At 39.4% G+C, this 20,607-nt stretch overlaps 1 protein-coding gene across 2 annotated transcripts in view; it reads left to right on the top strand.

Moving 5' to 3' along the window:
• ROCK1 (Rho associated coiled-coil containing protein kinase 1) overlaps nucleotides 1-20,607 on the top strand; it is a 163,699-nt gene that overhangs the window by 67,267 nt on the left and 75,825 nt on the right. For both annotated transcript variants that reach the window (XM_017951600.3, XM_009192496.3), the window contains exon 10: nucleotides 16,078-16,237. In XM_017951600.3, coding sequence (XP_017807089.1) covers nucleotides 16,078-16,237 — 160 coding nt within the window. The remainder of the gene's footprint in view (nucleotides 1-16,077; nucleotides 16,238-20,607) is intronic.

Here is a 20,607-nt window from a genome sequence, read left to right as displayed (position 1 = left end):
GGAGTTCAAGGCTGCAGTTAGCTTTGATCATGCTACTGCATTCCAGCCTGAATGCAGGCTGGAATTAATTTTTATTAATTTTTTAGAAAAATTAATAATACTACATTAAATATGTGGTAACTTACAACACACTTTGCCATATATTATTATCTCATTTGAAATAAGATATTGGCGTTACTTAATCCACCTATAGCTTGTGGGCAACACACAAGATGCTAACAGTGGTAATACTTCTGCTGGCTCAAAACTCATTGTATACACACATATATATTATTCTAGGTTCTGTGGGTTAATCAAGACTAGTACCCTCTCTGTTTGAATTTTACATTCTTACAGGAGAGATTATCAGTGTGGGCTTTGTGAATAAAGAACTTAAGGCCTACCAAGTTTCGGGGCTCTTTTACTTAGGAGTTTAGACTTTCTGAACATTATAATGGATTTTTAAAAAATAAATTATCTCGGCCGGGCGCGGTGGCTCAAGCCTGTAATCCCAGCACTTTGGGAGGCCGAGACGGGCCGGATCACGAGGTCAGGAGATCCAGACCATCCTGGCTAACACAGTGAAACCCCGTCTCTACTAAAAAAATACAAAAAACTAGCCGGGCGAGGTGGTGGGCGCCTGTAGTCCCAGCTACTCGGGAGGCTGAGGCAGGAGAATGGCGTAAACCCGGGAGGCGGAGCTTGCAGTAAGCTGAGATCCGGCCAGTGCACTCCAACCTGGACGACAGAGCGAGACTCCGTCTCAAAAAAGTGTATCTCTTTATATTGTGATACAAAGTATCGTAGATAAATTCCATGTTGAAGTTTTTACCCCAACTATACAAGTCAGTGGCATTAAATACATTCACATTGTCTTAAAACATTACCACTGCTGTGTCCAGAACTTTTTCATCATCCTATACTAAACTCTTTTAGTTAAACAGTAACTTTCCATTTCCCTCTCCCCTCAACTCTCAGTAATCACTGTTCTATCTCTGAATTAGACTACTCAGGGTGTTTCATTTAAATAGATTACTATAATATTTGTCTTTTTGTGACTGGTTTATTTCACCTAGCACAGTGTCTTCAAGGTTCATTCATGTCATAGCATGTATCATAATATTCCATTGTGTGGATATACTACATTTTGTTTATCCATTTATCCGTTAATAGACACTTAAGATTGCTCTCTGTTTTAGCTATTGTGAATAACAAACAGTAAAGTACAAATACCTGCTTTCCATATTTTATTATTATTATATATTATTCCATATTATATTTTATATCCATATTGATGTTATATATATGGATATTTCTGTAATATCCCTGTTTTCCATTAATTTGGGTATATACCTGTAAGTGGAATGGCTAAGTCATATGATAATTAATTAGTTAGTTTTGTAGAGACAGCCTTGCTGCGTTGACTAAGCTAGTCTCAAACTCCAGGGCTCAAGAGATCCTCCTGCGTCAGCTTCCCAAAGTGCAGAGATTGTAAGCCTGAGCCACCATGCTCAGCCGTATGTTTAATATTTTGAGGAAATGCCATAAAATTCACAATGTTTGCACCATTTCACATTCCCAGCAACAGTGTACCAAAGTGCTGGGATTGCAGACGTGAGCCACCACGTTCAGCCATATGTTTAATTTTTTTGAGAAGATGCCATAATAGTAACCCCAACGTTTGCACCATTTCACATTCGCAACAGCAGTGTACATGGGTCCAGTTTCTCCACATCTCCAACATTTGTTCTTTTCTGTTTTGTTTTGTTTTGTTTAATAGTAGTCATCCTAATGGATGTGAAGTGGTATCTTATTGTGGTTTTGATTTGCATTTCTCTAATGACCAGGAATGGGAAACATCTTGTCATGTGCTTATTGGCCATTCGTATATCTTCTCTTGAGAGATTTCTATTCAAGTTCTTTGCCCATTTTAAAATTTGGTGGTTTGTTTTTGTTGTTGTTGTTGAGTTATAGGAGTTCTTTTTAAATTTTGGATATTAATCTCTTATCAGATACATGGTTTGCAGATATTTTCTATTCTCTACACTCTGTTAATAGTGCTTTCAAGCACAAAATTTTAAATTTTGATGAAATCCGGTTTATTTCTCCTTTTGTTGCTTGTATTTTTGGCTTTGTATTTAAGAAATCATTGCCAAATCCAGTGTGTCATGAAATGTCTTACCTATGCTTTCTGTGAATTTTATAGTTTCAGCCAATATGTTTAAGTCTTTGACCTGTTGTGAATTACTTTTTATATAGTGTATAGTAAGGGTCCAATTTAATATTTTTGTATGTGGGTATCCAGTTTTCCCAACACTGTGTATTGAAAGGACTGTCCTTTCCCTGCATTGAAAGTTGTTGGCCCCTTGTGTCAATCATTAGGCCATATACATGAGGGTTTATTTGTGGGGTTTTTGTTGTATTCCATTGGTCTGTATATGTTTGTCTTTATGTTGGTACCACACTGTATGATTATGGTAGCTTTGTAGTAAGTTTTGAAATCAGGAAATGTGAGTCTTTCAACTTCGTTCATTTTCTTTCTTTTTTTTTTTTTTTTTAATTTATTTATTATTATTATACTTTAAGTTGTAGGGTACATGTGCATAACATGCAGGTTTGTTACATATGTATACTTGTGCCATGTTAGTCTGCTGCACCCATCAACTCGTCATTTACATCAGGTATAACTCCCAATGCAATCCCTCCCCCCTCCCCCCTCCCCATGATAGGCCCCGGTGTGTGATGTTCCCCTTCCTGAGTCCAAGTGATCTCATTGTTCAGTTCCCACCTATGAGTGAGAACATGCGGTGTTTGGTTTTCTGTTCTTGTGATAGTTTGCTAAGAATGATGGTTTCCAGCTGCATCCATGTCCCTACAAAGGACGCAAACTCATCCTTTTTTATGGCTGCATAGTATTCCATGGTGTATATGTGCCACATTTTCTTAATCCAATCTGTCACTGATGGACATTTGGGTTGATTCCAAGTCTTTGCTATTGTGAATAGTGCTGCAATAAACATACGTGTGCATGTGTCTTTATAGCAGCATAATTTATAATCCTTTGGGTATATCCCCAGTAATGGGATGGCTGGGTCATATGGTACATCTAGTTCTAGATCCTTGAGGAATCGCCATACTGTTTTCCATAATGGTTGAACTAGTTTACAGTCCCACCAACAGTGTAAAAGTGTTCCTATTTCTCCACATCCTCTCCAGCACCTGTTGTTTCCTGACTTTTTAATGATTGCCATTCTAACTGGTGTGAGATGGTATCTCATTGTGGTTTTGATTTGCATTTCTCTGATGGCCAGTGATGATGAGCATTTTTTCATATGTCTGTTGGCTGTATGAATGTCCTCTTTTGAGAAATGTCTGTTCATATCCTTTGCCCACTTTTTGATGGGGTTGTTTGTTTTTTTCTTGTAAATTTGTTGGAGTTCTTTGTAGGTTCTGGATATTAGCCCTTTGTCAGATGAGTAGATTGCAAAAATTTTCTCCCATTCTGTAGGTTGCCTGTTCACTCTGATGGTAGTTTCTTTTGCTGTGCAGAAGCTCTTTAGTTTAATTAGATCCCATTTGTCAATTTTAGCTTTTGCTGCCGTTGCTTTTGGTGTTTTAGACATGAAGTCTTTGCCCATGCCTATGTCCTGAATGGTACTACCTAGGTTTTCCTCTAGGATTTTTATGGTATTAGGTCTAACATTTAAGTCCCTAATCCATCTTGAATTAATTTTCGTATAAGGAGTAAGGAAAGGATCCAGTTTCAGCTTTCTACTTATGGCTAGCCAATTTTCCCAGCACCATTTATTAAATAGGGAATCCTTTCCCCATTTCTTGTTTTTCTCAGGTTTGTCAAAGATCAGATGGCTGGAGATGTGTGGTATTATTTCTGAGGACTCTGTTCTGTTCCATTGGTCTATTTCTCTGTTTTGGTACCAGTACCATGCTGTTTTGGTTACTGTAGCCTTGTAGTATAGTTTGAAGTCAGGTAGCGTGATGCCTCCAGCTTTGTTCTTTTGACTTAGGATTGTCTTGGAGATGCGGGCTCTTTTTTGGTTCCAGATGAACTTTAAAGCAGTTTTTTCCAATTCTGTGAAGAAACTCATTGGTAGCTTGATGGGGATGGCATTGAATCTATAAATTACCTTGGGCAGTATGGCCATTTTCACGATATTGATTCTTCCTATCCATGAGCATGGTATGTTCTTCCATTTGTTTGTGTCCTCTTTTATTTCACTGAGCAGTGGTTTGTAGTTCTCCTTGAAGAGGTCCTTTACATCCCTTGTAAGTTGGATTCCTAGGTATTTGATTCTCTTTGAAGCAATTGTGAATGGAAGTTCATTCATGATTTGGCTCTGTGTTTGTCTGTTATTGGTGTATAAGAATGCTTGTGATTTTTGCACATTAATTTTGTATCCTGAGACTTTGCTGAAGTTGCTTATCAGCTTAAGGAGATTTTGGGCTGAGACAATGGGGTTTTCTAAATATACAATCATGTCATCTGCAAACAGGGACAATTTGACTTCTTCTTTTCCTAACTGAATACCCCTGATTTCTTTCTCTTGCCTAATTGCCCTAGCCAGAACTTCCAACACTATGTTGAATAGGAGTGGTGAGAGAGGGCATCCCTGTCTTGTGCCAGTTTTCAAAGGGAATTTTTCCAGTTTTTGCCCATTCAGTATGATATTGGCTGTGGGTTTGTCATAAATAGCTCTTATTATTTTGAGGTACGTTCCATCAATACCGAATTTATTGAGCGTTTTTAGCATGAAGGGCTGTTGAATTTTGTCAAAAGCCTTTTCTGCATCTATTGAGATAATCATGTGGTTCTTGTCTTTGGTTCTGTTTATATGCTGGATTATGTTTATTGATTTGCGAATGTTGAACCAGCCTTGCATCCCAGGGATGAAGCCCACTTGATCATGGTGGATAAGCTTTTTGATGTGTTGTTGAATCCGCTTTGCCAGTATTTTATTGAGGATTTTTGCATCGATGTTCATCAGGGATATTGGTCTAAAATTCTCTTTTTTTGTTGTGTCTCTGCCAGGCTTTGGTATCAGGATGATGTTGGCCTCATAAAATGAGTTAGGGAGGATTCCCTCTTTTTCTATTGATTGGAATAGTTTCAGAAGGAATGGTACCAACTCCTCCTTGTACCTCTGGTAGAATTCAGCTGTGAATCCATCTGGTCCTGGACTTTTTTTGGTTGGTAGGCTATTAATTATTGCCTCAATTTCAGAGCCTGCTATTGGTCTATTCAGGGATTCAACTTCTTCCTGGTTTAGTCTTGGAAGAGTGTAAGTGTCCAGGAAATTATCCATTTCTTCTAGGTTTTCCAGTTTATTTGCGTAGAGGTGTTTATAGTATTCTCTGATGGTAGTTTGTATTTCTGTGGGGTCGGTGGTGATATCCCCTTTATCATTTTTAATTGCGTCGATTTGATTCTTCTCTCTTTTCTTCTTTATTAGTCTTGCTAGTGGTCTGTCAATTTTGTTGATCTTTTCAAAAAACCAACTCCTGGATTCATTGATTTTTTGGAGGGTTTTTTGTGTCTCTATCTCCTTCAGTTCTGCTCTGATCTTAGTTATTTCTTGCCTTCTGCTAGCTTTGGAATGTGTTTGCTCTTGCTTCTCTAGTTCTTTTAATTGCGATGTTAGAGTGTCAATTTTTGATCTTTCCTGCTTTCTCTTGTGGGCATTTAGTGCTATAAATTTCCCTCTGCACACTGCTTTAAATGTGTCCCAGAGATTCTGGTATGTTGTATCTTTGTTCTCATTGGTTTCAAAGAACATCTTTATTTCTGCCTTCATTTCGTTATGTACCCAGTAGTCATTCAGGAGCAGGTTGTTCAGTTTCCATGTAGTTGAGCGGTTTTGATTGAGTTTCTTAGTCCTGAGTTCTAGTTTGATTGCACTGTGGTCTGAGAGACAGTTTGTTATAATTTCTGTTCTTGTACATTTGCTGAGGAGTGCTTTACTTCCAATTATATGGTCAATTTTGGAGTAAGTACGATGTGGTGCTGAGAAGAATGTATATTCTGTTGATTTGGGGTGGAGAGTTCTATAGATGTCTATTAGGTCTGCTTGCTGCAGAGATGAGTTCAATTCCTGGACATCCTTGTTAACTTTCTGTCTCGTTGATCTGTCTAATGTTGACAGTGGAGTGTTGAAGTCTCCCATTATTATTGTATGGGAGTCTAAGTCTCTTTGTAAGTCTCTAAGGACTTGCTTTATGAATCTGGGTGCTCCTGTATTGGGTGCATATATATTTAGGATAGTTAGCTCTTCCTGTTGAATTGATCCCTTGACCATTATGTAATGGCCTTCTTTGTCTCTTTTGATCTTTGATGGTTTAAAGTCTGTTTTATCAGAGACTAGGATTGCAACCCCTGCTTTTTTTTGTTCTCCATTTGCTTGGTAAATCTTCCTCCATCCCTTTATTTTGAGCCTATGTATGTCTCTGCGTGTGAGATGGGTCTCCTGAATACAGCAGACTGATGGGTCTTGACTCTTTATCCAGTTTGCCAGTCTGTGTCTTTTCATTGGAGCATTTAGTCCATTTACATTTAAGGTTAAGATTGTTATGTGTGAACTTGATCCTGCCATTATGATATTAACTGGTTATTTTGCTCGTTAGTTGATGCAGTTTCTTCCTAGCCTCGATGGTCTTTACATTTTGGCATGTTTTTGCAATGGCTGGTACCGGTTGTTCCTTTCCATGTTGAGTGCTTCCTTCAGGGTCTCTTGTAAGGCAGGCCTAGTGGTGACAAAATCTCTAAGCATTTGCTTATCTGTAAAGGATTTTATTTCTCCTTCACTTATGAAACTTAGTTTGGCTGGATATGAAATTCTGGGTTTAAAATTCTTTTCTTTAAGAATGTTGAATATTGGCCCCCACTCTCTTCTGGCTTGGAGAGTTTCTGCCGAGAGATCTGCTGTGAGTCTGATGGGCTTCCCTTTGTGGGTAACCCGACCTTTCTCTCTGGCTGCCCTTAAGATTTTTTCCTTCATTTCAACTTTGGTGAATCTGGCAATTATGTGTCTTGGAGTTGCTCTTCTCGAGGAGTATCTTTGTGGCGTTCTCTGTATTTCCTGGATTTGAATGTTGGCCTGCCCTACTAGGTTGGGGAAGTTCTCCTGGATGATATCCTGAAGAGTGTTTTCCAACTTGGTTCCATTTTCCCCCTCACTTTCAGGCACCCCAATCAGACGTAGATTTGGTCTTTTTACATAATCCCATACTTCTTGCAGGCTTTGTTCATTTCTTTTTCTTCTTTTTTCTTTTGGTTTCTCTTCTCGCTTCATTTCATTCATTTGATCCTCAATCGCTGATACTCTTTCTTCCAGTTGATCGAGTCGGTTACTGAAGCTTGTGCATTTGTCACGTATTTCTCGTGTCATGGTTTTCATCTCTTTCATTTCGTTTATGACCTTCTCTGCATTAATTAGTCTAGCCGTCAATTCTTCCACTTTTTTTTCAAGATTTTTAGTTTCTTTGCGCTGGGTACGTAATTCCTCCTTTAGCTCTAAGAAATTTGATGGACTGAAGCCTTCTTCTCTCATCTCGTCAAAGTCATTTTCCGTCCAGCTTTGATCCGTTGCTGGCGATGAGCTGCGCTCCTTTGCCGGGGGAGATGTGCTCTTATTTTTTGAATTTCCAGCTTTTCTGCCCTGCTTTTTCCCCATCTTTGTGGTTTTATCTGCCTCTGGTCTTTGATGATGGTGATGTACTGATGGGGTTTTGGTGTAGGTGTCCTTCCTGTTTGATAGTTTTCCTTCTAACAGTCAGGACCCTCAGCTGTAGGTCTGTTGGAGATTGCTTGAGGTCCACTCCAGACCCTGTTTGCCTGGGTATCAGCAGCAGAGGCTGCAGAAGATAGAATATTTCTGAACAGCGAGCGTACCTGTCTGATTCTTGCTTTGGAAGCTTCCTCTCAGGGGTATACTCCACCCTGTGAGGTGTGGGGTGTCAGACTGCCCCTAGTGGGGGATGTCTCCCAGTTAGGCTACTCAGGGGTCAGGGACCCACTTGAGCAGGCAGTCTGTCCGTTCTCAGATCTCAGCCTCCGTGTTGGGAGATCCACTGCTCTCTTTAAAGCTGTCAGACAGAGTCGTTTGCGTCTGCAGAGTTTTCTGCTGCTTTGTTGTTGTTGTTGTTGTTGTTGTTGTGTAGCTGTGCCCTGTCCCCAGAGGTGGAGTCTACAGAGACAGGCAGGTTTCCTTGAGCTGCTGTGAGCTCCACCCAGTTGGAGCTTCCCAGCAGCTTTGTTTACCTACTTAAGCCTCAGCAATGGCGGGCGCCCCTCCCCCAGCCTCGCTGCTGCCTTGCCGGTAGATCACAGACTGCTGTGCTAGCAATGAGGGAGGCTCCGTGGGCGTGGGACCCTCCCGGCCAGGTGTGGGATATGATCTCCTGGTGTGCCTGTTTGCTTAAAGTGCAATATTGGGGTGGGAGTTACCCGATTTTCCAGGTGTTGTGTGTCTCAGTTCCCCTGGCTAGGAAAAGGGATTCCCTTCCCCCTTGCGCTTCCCAGGTGAGGCGATGCCTCGCCCTGCTTCAGCTCTCGCTGGTCGGGCTGCAGCAGCTGACCAGCACCGATCGTCCGGCACTCCCCAGTGAGATGAACCCAGTACCTCAGTTGAAAATGCAGAAATCACCGGTCTTCTGTGTCGCTGGCGCTGGGAGTTGGAGACTGGAGCTGTTCCTATTCGGCCATCTTGCTCCGCCCAAAAACAACTTCGTTCATTTTCAAAATTGTTTTGACTGTTTGGGATCTCGTGTGATTTCTTATGAATTTTAGAATGGGTTTTTACATCTTTGCCAAAAAGGACATTGGGATTTCAATGGAGATTGCATTGAATCTTTAAATTACTTTGGGTAGTATTACCATCTTAACAATAGTAACTTTTCGAGTCCATGAACACAGGATGTCTCCCCTTTTATGTAAGCCTTCTTTAATTTCAGCAATGTTTTTAAGTTTTTGGTGCATAAGCCTTACATCTTCTTGGTTAAATTTTTTCCTAGGTGTTTCTTTTCAATGTTTTTTTTTTTTTGAGACAAGTCTCGCTCTGTCGCCCAGGCTGGAGTACAGTGGCTCAATCTAGGTTCACTGCAAGCTCCGCCTCTGGGGTTCATGCCATTCTCCTGCCTCAGCCCCCCGAGTAGCTGGGACTACATGTAGGCGCCCACCACCAAACCCGGCTAATTTTTTAATATATTTTTTTAGTAGGGATGGGGTTTCACCATGTTAGCCAGAATGGTCTGAATCTCCTGACCTCCTGAACCTCCCGCCTCCGCCTCCCAAAGTGTTGGGATTACAGACGTGAGCCACCACGCCTGGCCTTTGATGTTATTTTAAATGGAATTGTTCCCTTAATTTTCTTTTCATATTGTTTATTGCTAGCATATAGAAGTAGAACTTTTAGACCGGGCGCGGTGGCTCACGCCTGTAATCCCAGCACTTTGGGAGGCCGAGACGGGCAGAACACGAGATCAGGAGATCGAGATCATCCTGGCTAACACAGTGAAACCCCATCTCTACTAAAAAATACAAAAAACTAGCCGGGCGAGGTGGCGGGTGCCTGTAGTCCCAGCTACACGGGAAGCTGAGGCAGGAGAATGGCGTAAACCCGGGAGGCGGAGCTTGCAGTGAGCTGAGATCCGGCCACTGCACTCCAGCCTGGGCAACAGAGCAAGACTCCATCTCAAAAAAAAAGAAGTAGAACTTTTATTTCTGATCTTGTAACCTGCAATTTTGTTGAATTTGATTATTACCTCTAATGTATTATTTTGTAGCTTCTTTAGGATTTTCTATGATAGGATCATGTCACCTGAGAAGAGAGAGAGTTTTACTTCTTCCTTTCCAATTTATATGCCTTGTATTTATCATTCTTGCCTAATTACTCAGACTAGAGCTTCCAGTAAAGTGTTGAATAGCAGTGGTAAAAGTGGACACCTTGTCTGTTTCTGGTCATGGGGGAAGCTTTTAGTCTTTTACCACTGAGTATAATGTTAGCTGTGGGATTTTCATTAATGTCCTTTATCATATTGAGGAAGTTCCTCTCTATTCCTTGTTGGCCAAGTGTTTTCAATCATGAAAGGGTGTTGTGTTTGTCAAATGCTTTTTGTATGACAACTGAAATGATCATATGGGTTTGTTTCCTTCATTTTGTTTTATTTTTTTAATAGAGTCAAGGTCTTGCTCTGTTGCCCAGGCTGGAATGCGGTGCCATGATCTTAGCTCACTGTATTGTTGAACTCTCAGACTCAAGGGATCCTCCTGCCTCAGCCTCCTGAGTAGCTAGGAACACAGTCATGTGTCACCACACCTGGCTAATTTTCTTTTTATTTTCTGTAGAGATGGTGTCTTGCTATGTTGCCCAGACTGGTTTCAAACTCCTGGTCTCAAGCCACCCTCCCTTGGCCTTCCAAAGTGCTGGGGTTAAAGGCATGAGCCACTATGGCCCTATTATGATTCTTTATTTCTTTTAAAATAAATTTTGGCAGTCTGTGTTTTCTAGGAATGTCTCTATTTCATCTAAGTTGTCTAATTTGTCACTGTAGGCGAGGCGTAGTGGCTAACCCCTGTAATCCCGACAATTTGGGAGGCCGAGGTAGGTGGATCGCTTGAGGCCAGGAGTTCGAGATCAGCCTGGCCAACATGGCAAAACCTCATCTCTACAAAAAATACAAAAAATACCAAAAAAAAAAAAAAAAAAAAGAACTAGCTAGGCATGCACTCCTGTAGTCCCAGCTACTCCAGAGACTGAGGCAGAGAATCACTTGAACCCGGGAAGCACGGGTTACAGTGAGCTGAGGTTGCACCACTACACTCCAGCCTGGGTGACAGAGCAAGACTCTGTCTCCAAAAGAAAAGAAAAAAAAAGTCACTGTACGATTATGCATTGTATTTTCTTTTTACTTCTATGTGGTTGGTAGTTATGCCCCTACTTTCATTTTTTATTTTAGTTGTTTGTGTCTTCTGGGTTTTTTTTTTCCCCTCTTAGTTCAGTAGAAGGATTGTCAATTTTGCTGATCTTTATAAAGAACCGATTTTTAGTTTTGTTAATTTGCATTATTGATTTTCTATTCTCAGTTTTATTTCTACGCACTCCAATCTGTGTTCGTTCTTTCCTTTTGCTGGCTCTTGGTTTAATTTGCTTTTCTTTTTATAGTTCCTTGTAGTGTCAAGTTGGGTTATTGGCTTGAGATCATTGGTTTTTAGTGTAATAGACATTTATGGGTAAAATTTCCACTGGAGTACTGCTTTCATTGACTCCCATACATTTTGGTATGTTGTTTTCATTTTCATTTGTCTCAAAGTATTTAGTCTTCCCATTTTCATTTGTTTCAAAGTATTTAGTCTTCCTGTGATTATTTCTTTCAGTCACTGGTGATTTAAGAGTGTTTTGTTTAATTTCCGTATATTTGTGAAACTTTCAGTTTTCTTCCTATTATTGACTTCTTGGTTCATTCCCTTGTGGTTAAAGAAGATACTTTGTATGATTTCAGTGTTTTAAAACTTTTTAAGACTTGTTTTTTGGCCCAGCTTATAATCTGTCTTGGAAAGTGTTCCATATACACTTGAGAAAAATGTGTATTCTGCTGTTGTTGAGTGTTCTGTACACGTCTGTTACATCTAGTTGGTTTGTGAAGTTGTTAATATCTTCTATTTTCTTATTGATCTTCTATTTATATGTTCTATCCATTGTTGAGACTGGTAATTTGTAAAGAAAAGAGTTTTAATTGGCTCATGGTTCTGCAGGCTGTACAAGCATGTTGCTGGCATCTGCCCAGCTTCTGGAGAGGCCTCAGGGAGCTTTTACTCATTGCAGAAGTCAAAGTGGGAACAGGCCCATCACATGGTAAGAGCCAGGAGCAAGAAAGAGGGTGAGAGGGACGATGACACACACGTTTTTTTTTGTTTTTTTTTTTGTTTGTTTGTTTTTGTTTTTGAGATGGAGTCTCGCTCTGTCGCCCAGACTGGAGTGCAGTGGCCGGATCTCAGCTCACTGCAAGCTCCGCCTCCCGGGTTTACGCCATTGTCCTGCCTCAGCCTCCCGAGTAGCTGGGACTACAGGCGCCCGCCACCGCGCCCGGCTAGTTTTTTGTATTTTTAGTAGAGACGGGGTTTCACCGTATTAGCCAGGATGGTCTCGATCTCCTGACCTCGTGATCCACCCGTCTCGGCCTCCCAAAGTGCTGGGATTACAGGCTTGAGCCACCGCGCCCGGCCGACACACACGTTTTTAAACAACCAGATCTGGCAATAACTCATTCACTGTCTTGAGGACAACACCAAGGGGATGGTGCTAAACCATTCTTGAGAAATCCTCTTCTGTGATCCAGTCACATCCCACCAGCCCCCGCCCCCCAACATTGGGGATTACTTTTCAACATGACATTTGTGGGGACAAGCTATGAAACTGTCAGACTATTATTTTAGAATGGTTTTTTCCTGCATTCATGTCTATTTTTGCTTCTTACATTTTGGGTCTGTGTTAGATGCATACATTTTTATAGTCATTATATTTTCTTAATGGATTGAGCCTTTTATCAATTAATATGCAGTGTCCTTTTTTGCCTCTTTTGACAGTTTTTTATTTAAAGTCTGTTTTGTCTCCTGTTAATGTAGCCACTTCAGCTCTCTTTTGCATGGAATATCTTTTTCCCTCCATTACTTTTAACCTGTGGATGAAGGTCAAGTAACCTTTTAACCTATGTCTGTGGATCTTAGGCGAGTCTCTATAGACAGATACAGTTGAATCATTTTTTATTGCATTCTACTCATCTCAGCTTTTTAATTGGTGAGTTTAATCTATTTAAATGTAAAGTGAATACTGATAAGAAAAGACTTCTGTCATCTTCCTGTTTTCTATGTCATATATTTCCTTTTTATTCCTCAGATAATACATTATTGCTTTCTTTTGTGCTTAGTTTTTTACCCTAGTATGCTATTTTGATTCCTTCTTTTCCTTTTCTGTATATTTTTTAGTCATTTTCTTATTAATTAAATGGAGTTACAGTTAACATTCTAAATTGATAACAATCTAGGTTGAATTGATACCAGTTTAGTTTGAGTAGCTTTCAAAAACCTGCTTCTGTTTACATTTATCTAAATAGTTACCTTTACTGATACTCCTTTTTCTTCTTCATGTGGCTTTGAGTTAAGACAGTTTGATTATGGCATGTGATTATGATATGTCTTCATGTGGAGTTTTTGGAGTTTTTCATAGTTGGCATTCAGCTTCTTGGATGTGTAGATTTATATATTTTACCAGATTTGGAAAGATTTGGCCATTATTTCTTCAAATAGTCTTTTTGCCCCTTTCTCTCCTTCTGGAATTCCCGTAATCTGTGTGTTGGTCTGGTTTGATGCCACAGTTTCCTTAGTCTCTGTTCACTTTTTCATTCTTTTTCTTTCTGTTCCTCATACTTGATCATTTCATTTGTCCTATCTTCAAGTTCACTGATTTTTTTCCTCTGCCTATTCAGATCTGCTGTTGAAGCTTTCTAGAGAAATTTTAACTTCAGCTATTGTACTTCTCAGTGCTAGACTTTCTATTTGGTTTTATTTTCGATCTCTTTCATGATATTTTTTCTTTGTTAAGACATCATCTTCCGGGTACTTTGTCTATAGTGTTCGTTTGCTTTTTGAACACATTTAAAAGAGTTTAAGGTTTTGTTGAGTAAATCTAATGTCTTGGTTTCCTCAGTGGTGGTTTCTATCATATTCTATATTCCCTGTGAATGGCCTGTACTTTCTTGCTTCTTTACATGCTTTGTAATTTTTTGTTGTAAACTGGACATTGTTTTAAAGCAGCTGTATCCTTCTAAGAGGGACATTTTGGATATTACAGTGTTGTAACTCTGGAAATCAGATTCTTCCTCTTTTACCCAGGGCTTGCTGTTGTTGCTTGTTGTGGGCTGTGATAGTGACTTTTCCAGACTATTTTTGCAAAGTACTGTATTCATTGTCATTGTATTCACTGAAATCTCCATTTCATTATCTCAGCCAGTGACAGAGATTTCCTTAAATGCCAAATTTTTGTAGCCTCTTTCTTCATTAAACACTTCCTGCTTGTTACTAGTTTTTTATTAGGTTCCAGAGTTCTCAGAAAGTTGCTCTGGTAGTTTTTGTCAACTCAGCATTTGCTTCAGTGGAGGTATGATTTCTTTGAGTTCCCTACTCTGCCATTTTTGACAACATCTGCTGGATTCTTTTTTATGGAACATGATTTCTAAATTAACAGTTATTTAATGAAGGCAAATTTTTAAACAAATATATACTGATGTTTATTCCGTAAAGTTATCTTTATTCTTATTAGTTCTGAAGTGATTATATGGCATTATGTAAAGCCTAAGCATCTTAATTTAGTAGCAGAAATAATTACTTTTATAACTCTTCCAATATTTTCCCCACTTGTGTCTCAGAATTTAAACAGGTGAGAATTTGTCATTTTAGAACTACTGTGAAATAGTGTCATTTATAAAAAGAGTAGGTCCATCAGAAACAGCAAGAGAAAATGCAGCACACTTATTCTGCTTCTCTCTTTCTGATATAATTTTAAAGCAGGTTTTCTGAGCCTTAGCAGTTGACAAATAATTCTTTTTGTGGGGATTATCCTAAACTTAAGGATGTTTAGTGGCATCCCATGACTGTACTCATTAGGTGCCAGTAACACTTTTTTTCCGTTAATGAGAACCAGAATATGTACCCAGACATTGCTGAATGCCCTCCAGCAGGCGAAAGTGTCTCTGATTGAGATCACTCTTTTAACATAAAATTTATGCTAAGACCATACTTAACTTATGTATTTCCCAAGGGCGGCAACCATTTGTGTTTTCCCCTCATTTTACAAATATTAGAAAGCTAGCCTTGTCTAATCAGACAGTTCTGTTGGCCATTCAGGAAAGTGGAATGATGGAAAAGCTCTAATCTCACTCTTGTGTTACTATTAGTTAGTACTATGGCTTCATTCGGCTAAATGTGTTGTTTTGTTCCCTAAATATTAATTTACTGTGTCTCAGATGGCACAACAAGAGGTATTTCTTGCCTGAAATACCCAGATGATTGAAAAGAAAATTGATTCCTTTTCCCTCAAAGAACATGAGGTTGTTGCACCTAAAATAATTTTTTAGTATTTTAATGATCATAATTCAGGGATGTTTTATTATACTACAGTATCTTTAAGCTAAAAAATAAATTTTCTTAAACTTTTATTTTCTTAGAATTTATTTTTAGATATACCTCTTCTAACATTCAAGCCCCAGAAGTAGATGTTAGTAGTATTAGTTTTATATGGTATTTTCTCCTATATTATGAATATTTAAACATTGTCACATATGATTTTATATTAAGTATATGTAAGACTTTGTCCATATCAAATTTATAATTCTTGAAGATGTCGTGTCTGTTTTTTGTATTACTGCCCTTTTTTTTATTAACAGTGATATCATAAATACCTCACTGCATTAATCTTAATCACTTGATTCTAGAGGTAGCTAGTCTGAAAATACAATTCCAAATCCGTTGCTCCTGTGGCTTAATCTTATGGAGATACTGGGGTGGGAGGGAGGAGTATTGATCATCTGGATTCTGAGTGAGTAAAAATATTTCAGTACCAAATTATTATGTCCAGGAAGCTAAGAAGTAACCTTAATTTTTAGTTTACTATAAAGCAGATTAACCAAAAAATACTGTATTTAAAGATAAACAATTTTTTCGAGTATGGTTTGTTATGTTTTAGTTTCTAAAAAGTTTTTTCTGTAGTCCTGAATGCTTTTGTGTGTTTTATACCTTGGTACATTCTAAAACAAACCTTAATAATGCTTGATTTGTAATAGTCAAGTTAAACCCAAAGTATAGATAATTATAGGTGACGTTGAAGATAATTGTTTCATAGAATTACATAATGATCAATTATCAGTTGATTTTTAATCCTGGTAAAGCTTAGTATAATAGGATTCAAGCCAGGTAGAATTTGTAGTTTGCAAGCTTTTATAAGAGAGAAACCATCAGTAGTTGGTATGGAATCTGCTTCACTTTACTTGTATTTTAAGTTTGAAATGAGCAACTAATTTTGTTTCTGTTTTTAGCTGTAGCACCAGTTGTACCTGATTTAAGTAGTGACATTGATACTAGTAATTTTGATGACTTGGAAGAAGATAAAGGAGAGGAAGAAACATTCCCTATTCCTAAAGCTTTTGTTGGCAATCAACTACCTTTTGTAGGATTTACATATTATAGCAATCGTAGGTAAGTATGCTAAACAGTGATTGTAGGAGTAAGTGCCGATTTTGTTCTTAGAAATGTCTAAAATTCATTTTTAAAGTAGATTTAATGGTATATAAAGATATACCTTATGCAATTTTTCATTGATGCATGATATCTCCAGTATTTCATATTTAATTCATTTTGGACTCATCCATGTTTAGGACATTGTTTTTCCAAATTTTTTTGCTAAATGATATACTGTATATCCTCAAGTTACAACAATTAATAGGTCAAAGGATGCTATAAATACTGATATTTTGATCTGTAGACTTATGGTTTATAATACATTTTGAAACAACATGTAGACTTTTTTTTTTTTTTTTTTTTTTTTGGAGATGGAGTCTTGCTCTGTCACCCAAGCTGGAGTGCAGTGGCACAATCTTGGCTCACTGCAACCTCCACCTCCTGGGTCCAAGCAATTCTCCTGCCTCAGCCTCCCGAGTAGCTGAGATTACAGGTGCTCACCACCACACCCAGCTAATTTTTGTATTTTTAGTAGAGATGGGGTTTCACCATGTTGGCCAGGCTGGTCTTGAACTCTTGACCTCATGATCTGCCCGCATTGGCCTCCCAAAGTGCTGCGATTACAGGCATGACCCACCGTGCCTGGCCAGCATGTAGACTTTTCTAGCATTGTCATCACCATATTGATGCTATCAATTTTTAGCTCTTCAAAAATTAATTCCTCCCCAAACCCATTTAATTTACCATGTGTTACAACATGTAGTATTATCTCCACTGTGACCTTGGACAAATAACTTTGGCCTTTTATGCCTCCATTTCCTCAAAAATAGGGATGATGATAATAACAATAATACTACTTGCCTACTTACCTCACAGGATTGTTGTAAAGTGCCAAGACCAGCGGTGCTAGAGGAATTAAAGACACACACCCACAAATATAGAGGTGTGAAGTGGGGAATCTGGGGTCTCACAGCCTTCAGAGCTGACAGCCCGGAACAGAGATTTACCCACATATTTATTAACAGCAAACCAGTCATTAGCATTGTTTCTATAGATATTAAATTAACTAAAAGTATCCCTTATGGGAAACAAGGGATGAGCGGAATTAAATGAATAGGTTGGGCTAGTTAACTGCAGTGGGAACACACCCTTAAGACACAGTTCTCTCATGCTAATTGTTTGTGGCTTAAGAATGCCTTTAAGCGGTTTTCCGCCCTGTGCGGGCCAGGTGTTCCTTGCCCTCATTCCTGTAAACCCACAACCTTCCAGCTTGGGCGTTAGGGCCATTAAGAACATGTTATAGTGCTGCAGAGATTTTGTTTATGGCCAGTTTTTGGGGGCCTTGCTCCCAACGGTAAGGTTTAAGTAAATTAAAACACAGTACAGCATTTAGAAGAGTGCTTTGCATGGTGTAAGCACTCAGTGTAACTATTATTATCATTGGTATGAGTTCATGTTAGCTTTAGTCTAATGTACTTGAGATTTAAGTTAAACATTTAACATTATTTTAATGTGCTGAGCATTTGTTCATTTCACAGATATCTTTGATAACTTATTATTTGTCAGGTATATACTAAGCACCAAATTGCATGGAGAAGGATGAATAAGATACAGTACCTTCTCTTGAGAGGCTCACATTTGGTGAGAAATGGATAAATTGTACATCGTAGGTTGATAAGAACGACATAGTAGAAATCTCGGTCAGGCACGGTGGCTCATGCCTGTAATCCCAGCAGTTTGGGAGGCCGAGGTGGGCGGGTCACTTGAGGTCAAGAGTTCGTGACTACCCTGGCCAACATGGTGAAACCCCGTCTCTACTAAAAATACAAAAATTAGCCAGGCGTGGTGGCACATGCCAGTAATCCCAGCTACTTGGGAGACTGAGGCAGGAGAATTGCTTGAACCTGGGGGACGGAGGTTGCAGTGAGCCAAGATCATGCCACTGCATTCCAGCCTGGGCAATGGAGTGAGACTGTCTCAAAAAAAAAAAAAAAAGGAAGGAAGTGAAAGAAGGAGAAATCTAAACAAAGTGCTATACCAATATAATGCATTGAACTATATGATAACACTTACTGGGTGGGTTAAATCTGCTTTTAATTACCTCAAAAATATGTACTTCTAATCAAATTATACTCCTTTGGAATGGTATCAGATAACAGATTTGCTTGGAGTAAATTATTACATTTGAGGTCTTTATAACTAATCTTATTTTAAAGTGAAGAGTCTTGTCATTTTAGTATTAGAGCCATTCGGGTTAAGCTTAGAAATCAGAAAGACAATTTAGTCTGGCTTTTTGAAACCTCTACAGTAATTCACTGTAAGATAGTACTTAATACTTTTTGTTGCATCATCAGTGAGATAGCTGGCACTTACCTTTTTTTCCTCCCTAATACTCCATGAGTATAGTATTTTAACTATTTTCAATTAACATACATATACAGAAGAGCTTCAGGGTGATTTTTGCTGAAGCATTCGTTTTTTTTGTTTTTTGTTTTTTTTTTTGAGACAGAGTTTTGCTCTTGTTGCCCAGGTTGGAGTGCAATGATGCAATCTTGGCTTACTGCAACCTCCGTTTCCTGGGGTCAAGCCATTCTCCTGCCTCGGCCTCCCGAGTAGCTGGGATTACAGGCATGCACCACCACTCCCGGCTAATTTTGCATTTTTAGTAGAGACAGGGTTTCTCCACGTTGATCAGGCTGGTCTCGAACTCCTGACCTCAGGTGATCTGCCTGCCTTGGCCTCCCAAAGTGCTGGGATTACAGGCCTGACCCACCATGCCCAGCCTGCTGAAGCATTCTTTAACTTTTTGTATTCTTATCAATTATTCTTTGATTTGGTTTCTGAAACACTCAAGTTGTTGATATAAACAACCTCCAATGTTTTTGTATTTTCTGTAGTAGAGTCCAGCAGTTAATAACTTTAAGTTTCTCTGTATAATGGTAACCTTGAGTTACATAAACATTTATTCTGCTATTTGTCCTACATTATCATGCACTCGATCATGTTCTCTAGTTTTTCTTTGTATTCCTGTTTTATGGCCCAAACTAATTTTTAAGTTCCTTTTTTTTTTTTTTTTTTTTGAGACGAGTTCTCTGTCGCCCAGGCTGGAGTGCAGTGGCCAGATCTCAGCTCACTACAGCCCGCCTCGGGTTCACGCCATTCTTCTGCCTCAGCCTCCCTCGAGTAGCTGGAACTACAGGCGCTCGGGCCACCTCTCGGCCCGGGTTGGTTTTGTACTTTTCTAGTAGAGACGGGTTTCACCGGTTAGCTTAGGATGGTCTCGGACTCCTTGACCTTTGTGATCTGCCCGCCTCGGCCTCCCAAAGTGCTGGGATTACAGGTGTGAGCCACCGCACCCGGCCATATATACTGTGTTCTTAACTGTCATAGCCCATTGACAAATATATGTAGTATTTTTTAAGTAATTACTACATGAATAGGCAAAGGTATGGTTGCTCTTAATAAGAAAGAACCAACAAAATATATATATATTTTTGAAACAGAGTCTCACTCTGTCGCCGAGGCTGGAGTGCGGTGGTGTGATCTTGGCTCACTGCAATCTCCACCTCCTGGATTCACGTGATTCTTGTGCCTCAGCCTCTGAGTAGCTGGGATTTCAGATGCCTACCACCACGCCTGGCTAATCTTTGTATTTTTATTAGAGATGGGGTTTCACCATGTTGGCCAGGCTGGTCTCAAATCCCTGGCCTCAAGTGATCCACCCACCTTGGCCTCCCAAAGTAATCCCATTGGATTACATGTGTTAGCCACTGCACCTGGCCCTGGCAGAAATATTGATTAGCCTTATCGTAATACGTAAGCATAATTTAGAATATACAGATATGAAATAGAAATTCTTTTTTTTTTTTTTGAGACTGAGTCTGGCTCTGTCGCCCAGGCTGGAGTGCAGTGGCCGGATCTCAGCTCACTGCAAGCTCCGCCTCCCAGGTTTACGCCATTCTCCTGCCTCAGCCTCCGGAGTAGCTGGGACCACAGGCGCCCGCCACCTCGCCCGGCTAGTTTTTTGTATTTTTTTAGTAGAGACGGGGTTTCACCGTGTTAGCCAGGATAGTCTCGATCTCCTGACCTTGTGATCCGCCCGTCTCAGCCTCCCAAAGTGCTGGGATTACAGGCTTGAGCCGCCGCGCCCGGCGAAAACCTCTGAAATTCTTATCCCTGAAATCCAAATATACTTTTAATACCAAGGGCAGAAATTATTGTTGCTTAATTACAACTGAATTAAACCTGATTTTTAAAATAGCCTTAAGCTATATTCCTAATATAGTAACTCCTATTTCTTAAAAAGTTACCTAAATGACCAGATTCTATGTAAAAGCATCAATATAATATGCAAACGTACCTTGATAGAAAATGACAGAAGGTGGAAG

This window comes from Papio anubis, chromosome 19, assembly GCF_008728515.1.
Source record: "Papio anubis isolate 15944 chromosome 19, Panubis1.0, whole genome shotgun sequence".
In the NCBI taxonomy this organism is placed as follows: domain Eukaryota; kingdom Metazoa; phylum Chordata; class Mammalia; order Primates; family Cercopithecidae; genus Papio; species Papio anubis.
Note: the sequence above shows the minus strand (reverse complement) of the source record. Positions and strands in the feature narration are given on the sequence as shown.